We start from the raw sequence: 12,785 nt of genomic DNA, 5'->3' as shown, positions 1-12,785 counted from the left end.
GATCTTAAAATACAATACTTAACTGTAATATAGTAAATAAAAATAAACACTTTGGATCTGTATCCAACTTACTTTGGATAATGTATGTAAATCCAGTGCAGAAAGCAATAAACGTCTTTTCCTTTTGGTCCATTTTCCATGATTAATTCCAAGTGGGAGGAACATTTTTTATGATAATATTCCGCATACTTTTCACATATGTTGTACTCTTGGGGATAACATGGCTTGATGTAGTTCACAATGGTGTCAAAATCCTCTTCCATTTTTTTCTGATGCTGCACTAAACACTCATACAGACATTTGGCTTTATCGACATCAGAAACACTGGGCAGTTTGCCTAATCTTTCATTCACAGATTGCTCTAAAAAATTCAGCCATTTAGTTGCCCATCCTCTTGGCCTAACCTCTGTGATGCCTCCAAATTTCCCCTTTTCCTCTATATATATCTGATCTGCCTGTTCTTCTTGGATTTTCACTTGGACTGCCATTTTCAACAGGTTAGGATTTTCCTTGGAAATGTTCATTGAGTTTTTCACCACTGTGAAAATTTCAGCACTAAGCATTTCATATAATGATTCTACTCCTTTTTTTTTCTCTTTGAGAATATCTTCATCATGCTTGTTTGTATTATAAGCATATAGCACATGTTCCAATTTGATGAGATGGCAATCAGCCTTAAAATATTGTTTTTGTTCAATAAGTTCTTTGATGTCTTTTTCTAGGCAAAAGGAAGTTAATATTACTATTCCATTAGATACACATAGGCCTGCTTGAATGTCAGTTAAAAATGGTACAATATTTCAAAAAATCTAAAACTTTTGAAAATACTGGAAGTATTCAGCAGATTAAGCAGGTTAAACAACATTGGGAAATGAGAAACATATCAATGAAGGGTCTAGATTCTTAAACGTTAACTCTTTGCCTGACCTGCAGAAAGAGATAAACCTGTTTTTACAATTTTTATTTCAGATATACATTGAAATTGCTTTCAATAAAATCATCGCCACTTAAATAGTCATTTAAATAAATATATTCTTCGGATTTAATAGTGAATTCTTTGACAATCAAAATCCATTCATCATAATTATCAATTAACAAAGCAAGAAGTATTTCATATTTAACTGAGAAAACACTCTGAACCAATTTTGAGGGATTTATTCTTAGTTACAGACAGGTTAGAAAATATACAGTATCCTTATTTCCTATAAAATCAAAGAGAGTATACTTTACTACAACTAGTAATGGCATATCTCCAAATCTTTTACAATCTCCTCTCATCAAATCTTGAATGTGTTGCATACTTTGGTGTTCGATTTGACTGAATCGAACTTTGTACTGTGTGTCTGCGCCTCATCTGTAACTTTGACATCTCATCTTTCAATTACAATTCAATTATACTTTCAGTGCCAACAGATTAAACTGCCATAAATCGGAGTTTGTAAGATGACAATATATTAAAAAAAGCACAAATATTTCACTTAAACAGTATAATTTTCCAACAATGTTTAAGGATTAACACTCAAGAAGGATTTGCAAATTCATTCATGTTATGCCCTAACCTTTATATTCTGAACTATTGTACTGTTACCAGAGAAATGCATAATAATGGGCCTAAATGACCACTGATCAGTGGCTTTGATATCCACCATCATGAAATGCTTTGAGAGGCTGGTCATAGTTCATGCCTAATCTAGCCTACTAGCCAACCTTGACCCACTTCAATTTACCTACCAGTCAAACAGGTCGATGGCAGATGTGAAAGCACATACCAACAACGCTTAAAGACAATTTCTGCCCCACAATGAATTAACCCCATAAAAGTACTCTCATGCTGCTCTTGCTTGATGCTAAATGATCTTTCTCTGCTGCATTCCTATACTCTGTAAATTGTGTTCTTCACAGAGGAATATTAGAGATAATGTATCAGTCTGTGTACAGAAGAACCCTTGAAACAGGACTGTTGTATTGTGCAACAAATTAACTCAAACTCAAAATGGATAATCATTAAAATAATGTCATTACATTTATATGCTAATACTCACCATTAAACATTTCTTTGCACATTGACTGAAAAAACCTACCTGATAGTACTTTTATAGAATCCCAAGTTTTGCCATTGATCTGTACAATATCCATATCATTGTCTGTCGGATCCAGTGATGGTTTTTTCTTGTGGGAAAAAGGTGAGAAAATGGCCTTTAGCTTGTTTGGTTTGGGGTTTATTTGTGAACCGTCATCTTCAGTGATGGTTTGCTTGTTTCCTCCTGTAAAAGTGTAAATTTTATTTAAAAATCAGCTGCTTTCCATGGTATTGCTTGGGTTATTATGCTGGCAATCAAGATGTCTAGATTTATTTCAATGTAATCAGGTTTCATAAGGTAACATTCTTCTTTGGCTTGGCTTCGCGGATGAAGATCTATGGAGGGGTAATGTCCACGTCAGCTGCAGGCTCGTTTGTGGCTGACAAGTCCAATGCGGGACAGGCAGACGTGGTTGCAGCGGTTGCAAGGGAAAATTGGTTGGTTGGGGTAAATTAACATGTAAGGTAACATCTAACTTTATTTATTTATTCCATGAATAATATAATTAGGGGATTAAAATTGTGTAGTTTAAGTAAAGTTACTAATGAAGACTTGAACACTGAAAGCAGGTAAGAATAGAAAAATTACATTTATCTCCTTAAGTAGGAATGTAATAATGTGCCATGTATAAATTTACTTGATTTCAATTTTGAAGTGCTTCTTCCTTTTGAAACTGATGTTAAATATAGAGATTATTTTTAACACCCACTGGAATGTATGGCTGGGAGAGGTGGTGAAGGTGGGTACAACAGGGACATTAAAAAAAAAACTCAGATAGGCACATGGATGTAAGAAAAATAGAAAGCTATGACAGTGAGGTAGGGAAAAATTAGATGGTTGTGAGTAGGTTTACATAGATCGGCACAATGTCGTGGGCTGAAGGGCTGTACATGTTCTACATTCTATGTTAATTTTGAAGAAACCAACATAGATAATACCATGAGTTTTGTAAATGCACACAGAAAAATTACATTGGATATAGAACTGAATTTTTGAATTGAAAAGGTAGACGAGATGGGATAATTGGTGTTTGAGGATTAACATATTTTTTCAAACAAGCTTACTCATCATTACTGTTGTATTTTTTTCAACTGATTATGTTGTTAAGATAGTATTGATGGATCTGAATTCCTGAGCTACATGCTTGGAGCGCCTCATTTTAGTTCAAGATTACAAAATAGCCAACTAGGTCATGACTGAGAGTTTAAAAATTAATCTGGATTATATTCTTTGGCTTGGCTTCGCGGACGAAGATTTATGGAGGGGTAAATGTCCACGTCAGCTGCAGGCTCGTTTGTGGCTGACAAGTCTGATGCGGGACAGGCAGACACAGTTGCAGCGGTTGCAGGGGAAAATTGGTTGGTTGGGGTTGGGTGTTGGGTTTTCCTCCAGTCTTTTGTCAGTGAGGTGGGCTCTGCGGTCTTCTTCAAAGGAGGTTGCTGTCCGCCAAACTGTGAGACGCCAAGATGCACGGTTTGAGATGATATCAGCCCACTGGCGGTGGTCAATGTGGCAGGCACCAAGAAATTTCTTTAGGCAATCCTTGTACCTCTTCTTTGGTGCACCTCTGTCACGGTGGCCAGTGGAGAGCTTGCCAAATAACACAATCTTGGGAAGGCAATGGTCCTCCATTCTGGAGACGTGACCTACCCAGCGCTGTTGGATCTTCAGCAGCATGGATTCGATGCTGTCGGCCTCTGACATCTCGAGTACTTCGATGTTAGGGATGAAGTCGCTCCAATGAATGTTGAGGATGGAGCGGAGACAACGCTGGTGGAAGCGTTCTAGGAGCCGTAGGTGATGCCGGTAGAGGACCCATGATTTGGAGCCGAACAGGAGTGTGGGTATGACAACGGCTCTGTATACGCCAATCTTTGTGAGGTTTTTCAGTTGGTTGTTTTTCCAGACTCTTTTGTGTAGTCTTCCAAAGGCGCTATTTGCCTTGACAAGTCTGTTGTCTATCTCGTTGTCAATCCTTGCATCCGATAAAATGGTGCAGCCGAGATAGGTAAACTGGTTGACCTTTTTGAGTTTTGTGTGCCAGATGGAGATGTTGGGGGGCTGGTAGTCATGGTGGGGAGCTGGCAGATGGAGGACCTCAGTTTTCTTCAGGCTGACTTCCAGGCCAAACATTTTGGCAGTTTCCGCAAAACAGGACGTCAAGTGCTGAAGAGCTGGCTCTGAATGGGCAACTAAAGCGGCATCATCTGCAAAGAGTAGTTCACGGACAAGTTGCTCTTGTGGTCTTGGTGTGAGCTTGCAGGCGCCTCAGATTGAAGAGACTGCCATCCGTGCGGTACCGGATGTAAACAGCGTCTTCATTGTTGAGGTCTTTCATGGCTTGGTTCAGCATCACGCTGAAGAAGATTGAAAAGAGGGTTGGTGCGAGAACGCAGCCTTGCTTCACGCCATTGTTAATGGAGAAGGGTTCAGAGAGCTCATTGCTGTATCTGACCCGACCTTGTTGGTTTTCGTGCAGTTGGATAACCATGTTGAGGAACTTTGGGGGACATCCGATGCGCTCTAGTATTTGCCAAAGCCCTTTCCTGCTCACGGTGTCGAAGGCTTTGGTGAGGTCAACAAAGGTGATGTAGAGTCCTTTGTTTTGTTCTCTGCACTTTTCTTGGAGCTGTCTGAGGGCAAAGACCATGTCAGTAGTTCCTCTGTTTGCGCGAAAGCCACACTGTGATTCTGGGAGAACATTCTCAGCGACACTAGGTACTATTCTATTTAGGAGAATCCTAGCGAAGATTTTGCCTGCAATGGAGAGCAGCGTGATTCCCCTGTAGTTTGAGCAGTCTGATTTCTCGCCTTTGTTTTTGTACAGGGTGATGATGATGGTATCACGAAGGTCCTGAGGCAGCTTTCCTTGGTCCTTGCAGAGTTTGGCATGCAGTTTGGCATGCAGAGTTTTGCCGCCAGCCTTCCAGACCTCTGGGGGGATTCCATCCATACCTGCTGCTTTGCCACTTTTCAGTTGTTCAATTGCCTTATATGTCTCTTCCCGGGTGAGGACCTCATCCAGCTCTAGCCTTAGGGGCTGTTGAGGGAGCTGGAGCAGGGCGGATTCTTGGACTGAGCGGTTGGCACTGAAAAGAGATTGGAAGTGTTCTGACCATCGATTGAGGATGGAGATCTTGTCGCTGAGGAGGACTTTGCCGACTGAGCTGAGCAGCGGGCTTTGGTCTTGGGGTGAGGGGCCGTACAGAGCCTTTAGAGCCTCGTAAAAACCCCTGAAGTCGTCAATGTCCGCGCTGAGCTGGGTTCATTTGGCGAGGCTAGTCCACCACTCATTTTGGATCTCCTGGAGTTTGCGCTGAAGATGGCTGCATGCACGACGGAAGGCTTGTTTCTTCTCTGGCCAGGACGGCTTTGTGAGGTGAGCCTGGTGGGCAGCTCGCTTCTTTGCCAGCAGCTCCTGTATTTCCTGGCTGTTTGCCCACTCTAGTGGGCAAAGGAGTTAAGGGTTATGGGGATAAGGCTGGAAAGGGGTACTGATGGTAGTGATCAGCCATGATCTGTAAAATGGCGGTGCTGGCTCAACGGGCCGAAGGGCCTACTCCAGCTCCTATTGTCTATTGTTTTCGTCGAACCAGTCCTTGTTTTTCCTGGAGGAGAAGCCCAGTACCTCTTCAGTGGATTGCAGTATGGTAGTCTTGAGCTGATCCCAGAGGGTTTCAGGGGACGAGTCCGTGAGGCGGATTGCATCCTCGAGCTTTGCTTTGAGGTTTGCCTGGAAGTTTCCTTTCACTTAGTCTGACTGCAGGTTTCCAACATTGAACCTCTTTCTGGGGGCTTTACTGTTCCTGGACTTTGGCTTGAAGTGAAGGTTGAGCTTGCAGCGAACCAGCCGGTGATCAGTGTGGCATTCCGCGCTGGGCATGACCCTGGTGTGGAGCACATCTCGTTTGTCTCTTTCTCGCACCAGAACGTAGTCCAGGAGGTGCCAGTGTTTGGATCGGGGATGCATCCAGGTAGTCTTCAGGCTGTCCCTCTGCTGAAAAAGGCTGTTTGTAATGACAAGCCGCTGTTCTGCACAGAGCTCCAACAGGAGGCGCCCATTGTCGTTGCACTTGCCGACACCATGCTTGCCCAGGATTCCTGGCCAAGTTTCTGAGTCTTTGCCGACGCGAGCGTTGAAGTCGCCAAGGATGACAACCTTGTCGGCTGTAGGGGTGCGTTGAATGAGGTTGCGCAGATCAGTGTAGAACTTGTCCTTTTCTGCTTGTTCCGCCTGGAAGGTTGGAGCATAGACACTGATGAGGGTGATGCGATGCTTGTTTTGAAGGGGGAGTCGCATGGACATGATCCGGTCCGAGTGGCCTGTTGGGAGGTTTTCGAGTTTGGAGGCAATGGAGTTCTTAACCATGAAGCCTACACCAGATAGGCGTCGTTCATCCATAGGCTTGCCAGACCAGTAGAGTGTGTAGCCCGCGCCGCGTTCTTGGAGGCTGCCTACATCTGCAAGGGAGACTTCACTGAGAGCGGCTATGTCGATGTCAAGTCTGAGGAGTTCATGTGCGATGAGGGCAGACCGACGTTCAGGTCGGTGGCTGTCAGCCTTGTCTAGCATGGTTCTGATGTTCCAGCATGCTAGCTTGAGTTTGTAAGCATCTTTTGAGGGGGAGGACGTGGACATGTCCTCCGGCCTGCGCAAAGGAGCTTTTAGGTGGAGTGCAGTGTGCGCAGTACTGGCCCCACCCTTTACACCCATGGTTCGTGTGCCGTGGCCAAGCAAGCTGGGACGTGGCAGCGAGGTCCTTGGGTCGTAGGTTTTATATCGGAGTGGCCTTCTCCTATGCAGGTTTCTTACCCGGGCTGGAGGGGCCTGCCTCCCCTCCTAGGTCGGACCATACTGCCCGGACTGGGGCCGGGGCCACCGCTGCTTTCCCTGTGCCCGGACCGGGACCACCACCTCCTTCTTTCTGCCCGGACCGGGGCCTCCGCCTGCTTCGCTCTGCCGAGGCCAGAATATATCACACTGTCAATAGGTTTTATATTGTTGAAATGATTCAAAAGAAGATCTTTATTCATGGCTTGCAATGCATAATTTTTTTGGCACTAAAATTGCTCTTATATGCAATCATTTGTAATTGAAATCAAATAGAGTGACATTTTGGAAAACAGGCTGTATCAGGACATGAAGTAATGTAACAACTTAGCCAAGTTTTTCCTCAAGATGTTCCAGTTGAATTTTTGTCTTTAATTTCCTGATCTGAGTATATTCTAAACAAACGTACTCACTGAAGGAAATCACATATGGTTTTCAAAATTGATCATTTAATATTTTCACAACTATATAATGCTTTGATGTAGGTTTTCAATTTCCGTAGCATCCTGTGAAATTATTGGTACAGTTTAACAAAATATTCAACTAGCACTAAAGTAACATCTCATATTAATTCATTATTGTTTTCAATATTTTCCAGTGTTCCATCTAATGCTTATTTAGCAGCTTTGGCAGCCACTGATTGATAATAATTAATAATTATCCCTCATAATAAGTTTAGAATTTTTTAGAATCTATTCTCTTGCAGTTCCCTGACTAATGTTGTATGTTGGAGCCTCTACATTTGGTAAAATTAAAAGGGAGCTTAAAAGTCAAATGTGCAGTTTTCCCCATCAAAAGTGTTGAAGTGATGCCTGATGATGCCACCACAAGGGCAATGATGCCACTGCTCCAGTTACCTGGCGCCACCTCGGCCTCCCGGCAGCAGCGGGGACTTCGGCCTCCTGGCAGCATCTACCTGTATAGGTAGACTCCGACTTACAATCATTTCAACTTACGATGCAAGTCACGGAACCGAACCCCATCGTAAGTTGGGGTTTACCTGGACAGTTTAGTTTTCAAACTTCACCAAAAATAGAATAATAAGGAAAGTTGCTTTCCTTCTATATGTGAAGCATTAAAAAAAATTATTCCTTGGTCATTTTAATCAGATTTTGTAATAGTATCTAAGGGATTTTTGTTGGATATATACAATTAGAAATTTTTAGCTTGTAAATGGATCTTAAAAATTTTTTTTTTAATTAAGATAAGGCTCCTTTTTGGGCTATTGATGGCCTCATATGTGGGTCTGAAAATTTATATTGCAGTGACATCCTTATGCTAATCCTAATGAACATGAAGAATTTCAGGTTTCTAGGTTGTTTTGTTACTGAGCTACACACAGGGCACAAATAAATATATATATTTAGATTAAAGCAACACAGAAAGTACAATATATTTAAAAAAGAACAATTTATTTTTGACCATAAAATTGGGATTTATCAGAAGGAGCAACAAGGTTCCTCAAGCCTTGGTGCCTTCAAACTTATTTGAGGCAGAAGTAGGAGGATTAAACTAATTCTGTGTGAGAAAGTAAACCACCATGTGCTTGTTTTCTCTCATAATTTTTGTTTAACTCTGGATGTCTAGGCCTCAAAACAATGACTTTGGTATTTGTGAAATGAACATCGCAAGTCAGGGAAAACATATTTATCCAAACCCTTACCTAGGTGACTCATAATCTTCTTCATGATTGAAACCAGTGTGAAGCCAACTAATTTTGAATTACGTCTTGATTCAGCTTCAAAATTAGTTTCCAACTTTACTGTGTCCCTGAATGCCAAAATACATAAAAATGTTACTTTTCGAGAATAAACAACAGTGTTTATTATGTAATAAGCACCATTTTACCTTAACATCCATAGATGTATAAAGACAACAACAAATTTATCAAGGTGAAAGTAATGAGTGCATCATTGACTCCATCATATATTTGCTGCTTGTTTCCCTTTTATAAATTAAATTTTATATTTCAGACCCTCAGAATATCAGATGTTGTTAAAGTAACAATTAGTACATAATGTATCTTGAAATGGATCATTTTGCCAAAGGAAGTTGTTGTGAAGGGAGGGCAAGTTAGCATGTGACCTATGTTTAACAAATGTCTAGTGTAAGGCCCATTCTCTTGAATGTTTTGATGACTGAATTGACAATTAAATTAGAGCTCAGCCTTTGAATCCATGTATACTCAAAGTGCTGTCTAGGTGCTGCTGCTTGGTGACTGACAATAGTGTAACCTTGGTTCAGGAATGGAGACAATAGACAGGAAAGATTGAATTGTCTCCCATTTGTGTGATAGAATAACTCCACACCAGCAGATGCATGTTGTAGGTCACATGCATCTATATAATGGGATAGAATTAGAGAAGTGATGAGATATGGCACAGCCATTGACACTGAGATCAGATCTGTTGCAGGTCCAGCAATTAAGATCATGGTCCATGCAGTCAGTGTAGAGTGTAAACAAATTTCTGTAGAAGATCTTACTGCAGAAGGATACTCTGCTCTCTTGGCTGATAGTCCACAGCTTCCGAGGTCAATTTAGGTCATGTTTAGTGATTGATTCTGTTTTCTGCATTTCATGGAGAGAACACACAAGGCTGACTATGTCCACTGTGCCTCTAAATGGACTGAATCCACACTGCAATTGGGACAGCCTCTCCTGGACCACTAGGAAGAAGTGTCTGAGGAGGTCTCTTGCAATGTCATTGCTGACAGCAGGAAGACACTTCTCTTGTTAATGTATTTGGATTAGTCCAAACCTTCCTGAGCAGTAACTATTTCCACCAGAGCCTGGTGAAAATTCATAAATGTTAAATTCTGTGCACAGTATAAGAATTGCCTGATACCTCTGAACTTGGAGGAGTGAGATTGGACTGTGAATCAAATAACTTTTCTGAGCTTATAACTATTACATACATGTGCACTTAGAATTAGAAGGGGGTTAAGGTACAGTAAAACCTCATTAGAATGCGATTCGTTAATCCACAGAATCGCTTATAGCACGGGTGTCTGTGGACCCCCAAACTTTGCAAATAAGTTGATTAACATTCAGAATACCCATATTAAAAGAATGCACTTTCTTTCTTTCATTGAAATTGTTATAGATAGCGGATCCTTCGAAAACCGGTGACATTTGGGTTTGATTATCCGTGGGCACTCTGACATATATGCATCTGTCCCACGACTCAGCTGTAATGTGGTCTGAAATCTTGGACCCCAACCTCCGCATTCTAACGAGGTTTTACTGCAATAGTAATAAGTTTGATCTTATATTTATGTTTAAAGAAAATTAAAAATGACTTGTTTAAGTAACCATTTGTTTTGGTGAATTTCTATTGCTGTTGGGTTTTGGGGTCCTCTGGGCCTGTAACAACTTTCTTGAGCTGGTCACTTATATGGCATCTCAGAGGTTGCCCCAGTTGTGAAAGATATGGCTAAAAATGTGCATCTTAAATTTCTCTCCAGCAAGTTTTAAAATTTCAATGTGGAAGATCTGTTCATAAGCTTTTTTTCAGTTGACATATAATGTTTCCGTTTCTGACTTGTAGGTGTGAGGTGCTGTTGTGAATGGGCCGATGAGTGAATTGCACATTGTTCTTTAGTTGGACTTCATTTCCTTCTCTCATCTTAAGCACTGTTTGGGAAAGCTGTTGGCTAAAATGAGTGAGTGTGTGCCCGGCCATAAATGACAACTTTATTATCATTCACTGCACTCTTTCTTGACACATTCATTCACACTCTTATTCAAGCTCGCAGTCATTTTCATTCATTCACTTTCAACCATTTCACACCAGATTCTTCTCTCTTCCATTTTCACTTTGTAACCAATGCATTCTTACTCATTCTCTCTCACATTCTAATTCACTCAAAGTCTCACTCAGTAATTCACCCCTGTGTCTGTACTGAACATGATGCCCAAATCAAACTCAAAGACTGCTGCTTGCTCTTCATGGATATCCCTCAATTACCTAAATATTCATGTGCCTATCTAGAAGCCTCTTAAATATTACTATTGAAGCTGCTTTCACCACAACACCTGGCAGCCCATTCCAGGCACCTACTACTCTTTAGGCAAAATATTTGCCCCCTACATCTCCCTTAAACTTTCTCTCCTTCACCTTAAATAAGTGTTCTCTAATGTATGACACTTTTGTAAGGGAAAAAGACTGACTCTCCACTCTATCAATGCCTCTAAACCTCCATCAGGTTGCTCCTCAGTCTCCCGTGTACCAGAGTATTTTCCAATCTCTTCCCATAGCTCATATACTCTAAACCAGGCAACATTTTGGTAAACCTCTTCTGTACATTGTACCCTTTCCAAAATCTCCAATATCCTTTTCGTAACAGGGTGACCAGAATTCCAAATGGTCCTCTAAGTGTGGCCCATCCAATGAAGTGAAAAGTGGTGGAGAAATTCAGCAGGTCACACAGCATTCTATATGGCAAAGATACATAACCAACATTTTGGGCCTGAGCCTTTTGTGACCTGCTGAGTTTCTCCTCCATCTTTGAGTATTAAACTGCATTCATAGCATCCACAGGCTTTCTTGTTTAACAAGCATTCTGTGCATTTTCTTTACCACCTTATCTACTTGCTTGGCCACTTTCAATGAGCTGTGGAGGTGGATCCCCAGATCCTTCTGAACACAAGAGCCCTAACATTAACTGTTTACATTCCCCTTACATTTAACCTTCCAAAGTGCTATACCTCAGATTAAACATCATATGCCATTTTGCTGCCTATATATATGTAACTGATCTATTTCCTGTTGTATTCTTTGATAACGCTCTATGCTGTTCACAAACCCACCAATCTTTGTATCATTTGCAAACTTAATAACCCACACACTTAGATTTTCATCAGTCATTTGTATATATCACAAACAACAGAGGTCCCAACACTGATCCCTGTATAACACCACTTTTCACTGGGCTAATAACATCCTTCCACCACTATCCTCTATGAAGCAGCCAATTTCATATTCAAACTATCAACTCACATGATCCCTTGCACCAATACCTTCTGAATTTGCCTATCATGAAGGATCTTGACTTTCTAAAGTCAATGTACATAGCATCTACTTCCCTCCCTTTATCAAGCATCTTTGTCACCTCCTCAAAAAATCTCCAATCAAACTGATAAAACATAACAACCACATTAGTGCTAGGTCCTGCACCCATGATGAGTTCATCTTTGTTCACTCTGCTATCAACTTCCACCCTGACATCAAATTCACTTTTTCCATCTCTGCTAACTTTTTCCCTTTCTTGAGGTGTCTCTGTCTCGATTTTGGGAGACAAATGATCTACAGATATTTTTTACCAAGCTACTTACTTTTAGAGCTTGGGGTAAAGGAACCATTAGGAAGCAGTGATCATAATTTGATTGAGTTTAATTTGAGATTTAATAAGGAGAAACTAAAGTCAGATGAGTTGGTATTTCAGTGGAGTTAAAGGAATTGCAGTGGCATGAGAGAGGAACTGGTCACAGTGGATGAGAAGGATCTAGTAGGGAGGAGAGCACATGTATGTAATAGGTATAAGCTCAGAAAATGAATGGAGTTTCTACGAGAAATGAGGAAAGTGCAGGATAGAGATATATGAACAGGAAATATTCAAATGGAAAAATACCACAACTGGGGAACAAGGCAAGTCAAAACCAACATTAAAGCAAAAGAAGGGAAGCAAGTTTAGTTATTACAATTTCACTATTACAAGATAAAGATGTTCAGAAAGCTGAATGGTCTAAGGGTGGAAAAATCTCCCAGACCAATTGGATTGCACCCTCAGACTCTGAAATAAGTAGCTGTAGAGATTGAGAAGGCATTGGTCATGATCTCTCAGTAATCAATAGATTCTGTCATGTTTCCGGA

General features: G+C 41.1%; 2 protein-coding genes across 11 annotated transcripts in view; one reads left to right on the top strand and one right to left on the bottom strand.

Moving 5' to 3' along the window:
* Positions 1 to 12,785, top strand: part of LOC138753461 (endogenous retrovirus group 3 member 1 Env polyprotein-like) — a 182,506-nt gene that overhangs the window by 107,067 nt on the left and 62,654 nt on the right. The window lies entirely within an intron of this gene.
* LOC138752862 (tumor necrosis factor alpha-induced protein 2-like) overlaps positions 1 to 12,785 on the bottom strand; it is a 62,539-nt gene that overhangs the window by 44,298 nt on the left and 5,456 nt on the right. Inside the window, exons 3-6 of the mRNA XM_069915480.1 lie at positions 8,576 to 8,682; positions 6,895 to 7,038; positions 2,082 to 2,264; positions 73 to 718 (exon numbers count right to left, since the gene is read on the bottom strand). Coding sequence (XP_069771581.1) covers positions 73 to 718; positions 2,082 to 2,264; positions 6,895 to 7,038; positions 8,576 to 8,682 — 1,080 coding nt within the window. The remainder of the gene's footprint in view (positions 1 to 72; positions 719 to 2,081; positions 2,265 to 6,894; positions 7,039 to 8,575; positions 8,683 to 12,785) is intronic.

This window comes from Narcine bancroftii, chromosome 2 (genome assembly GCF_036971445.1).
Source record: "Narcine bancroftii isolate sNarBan1 chromosome 2, sNarBan1.hap1, whole genome shotgun sequence".
Lineage (NCBI taxonomy): Eukaryota > Metazoa > Chordata > Chondrichthyes > Torpediniformes > Narcinidae > Narcine > Narcine bancroftii.
Note: the sequence above shows the minus strand (reverse complement) of the source record. Positions and strands in the feature narration are given on the sequence as shown.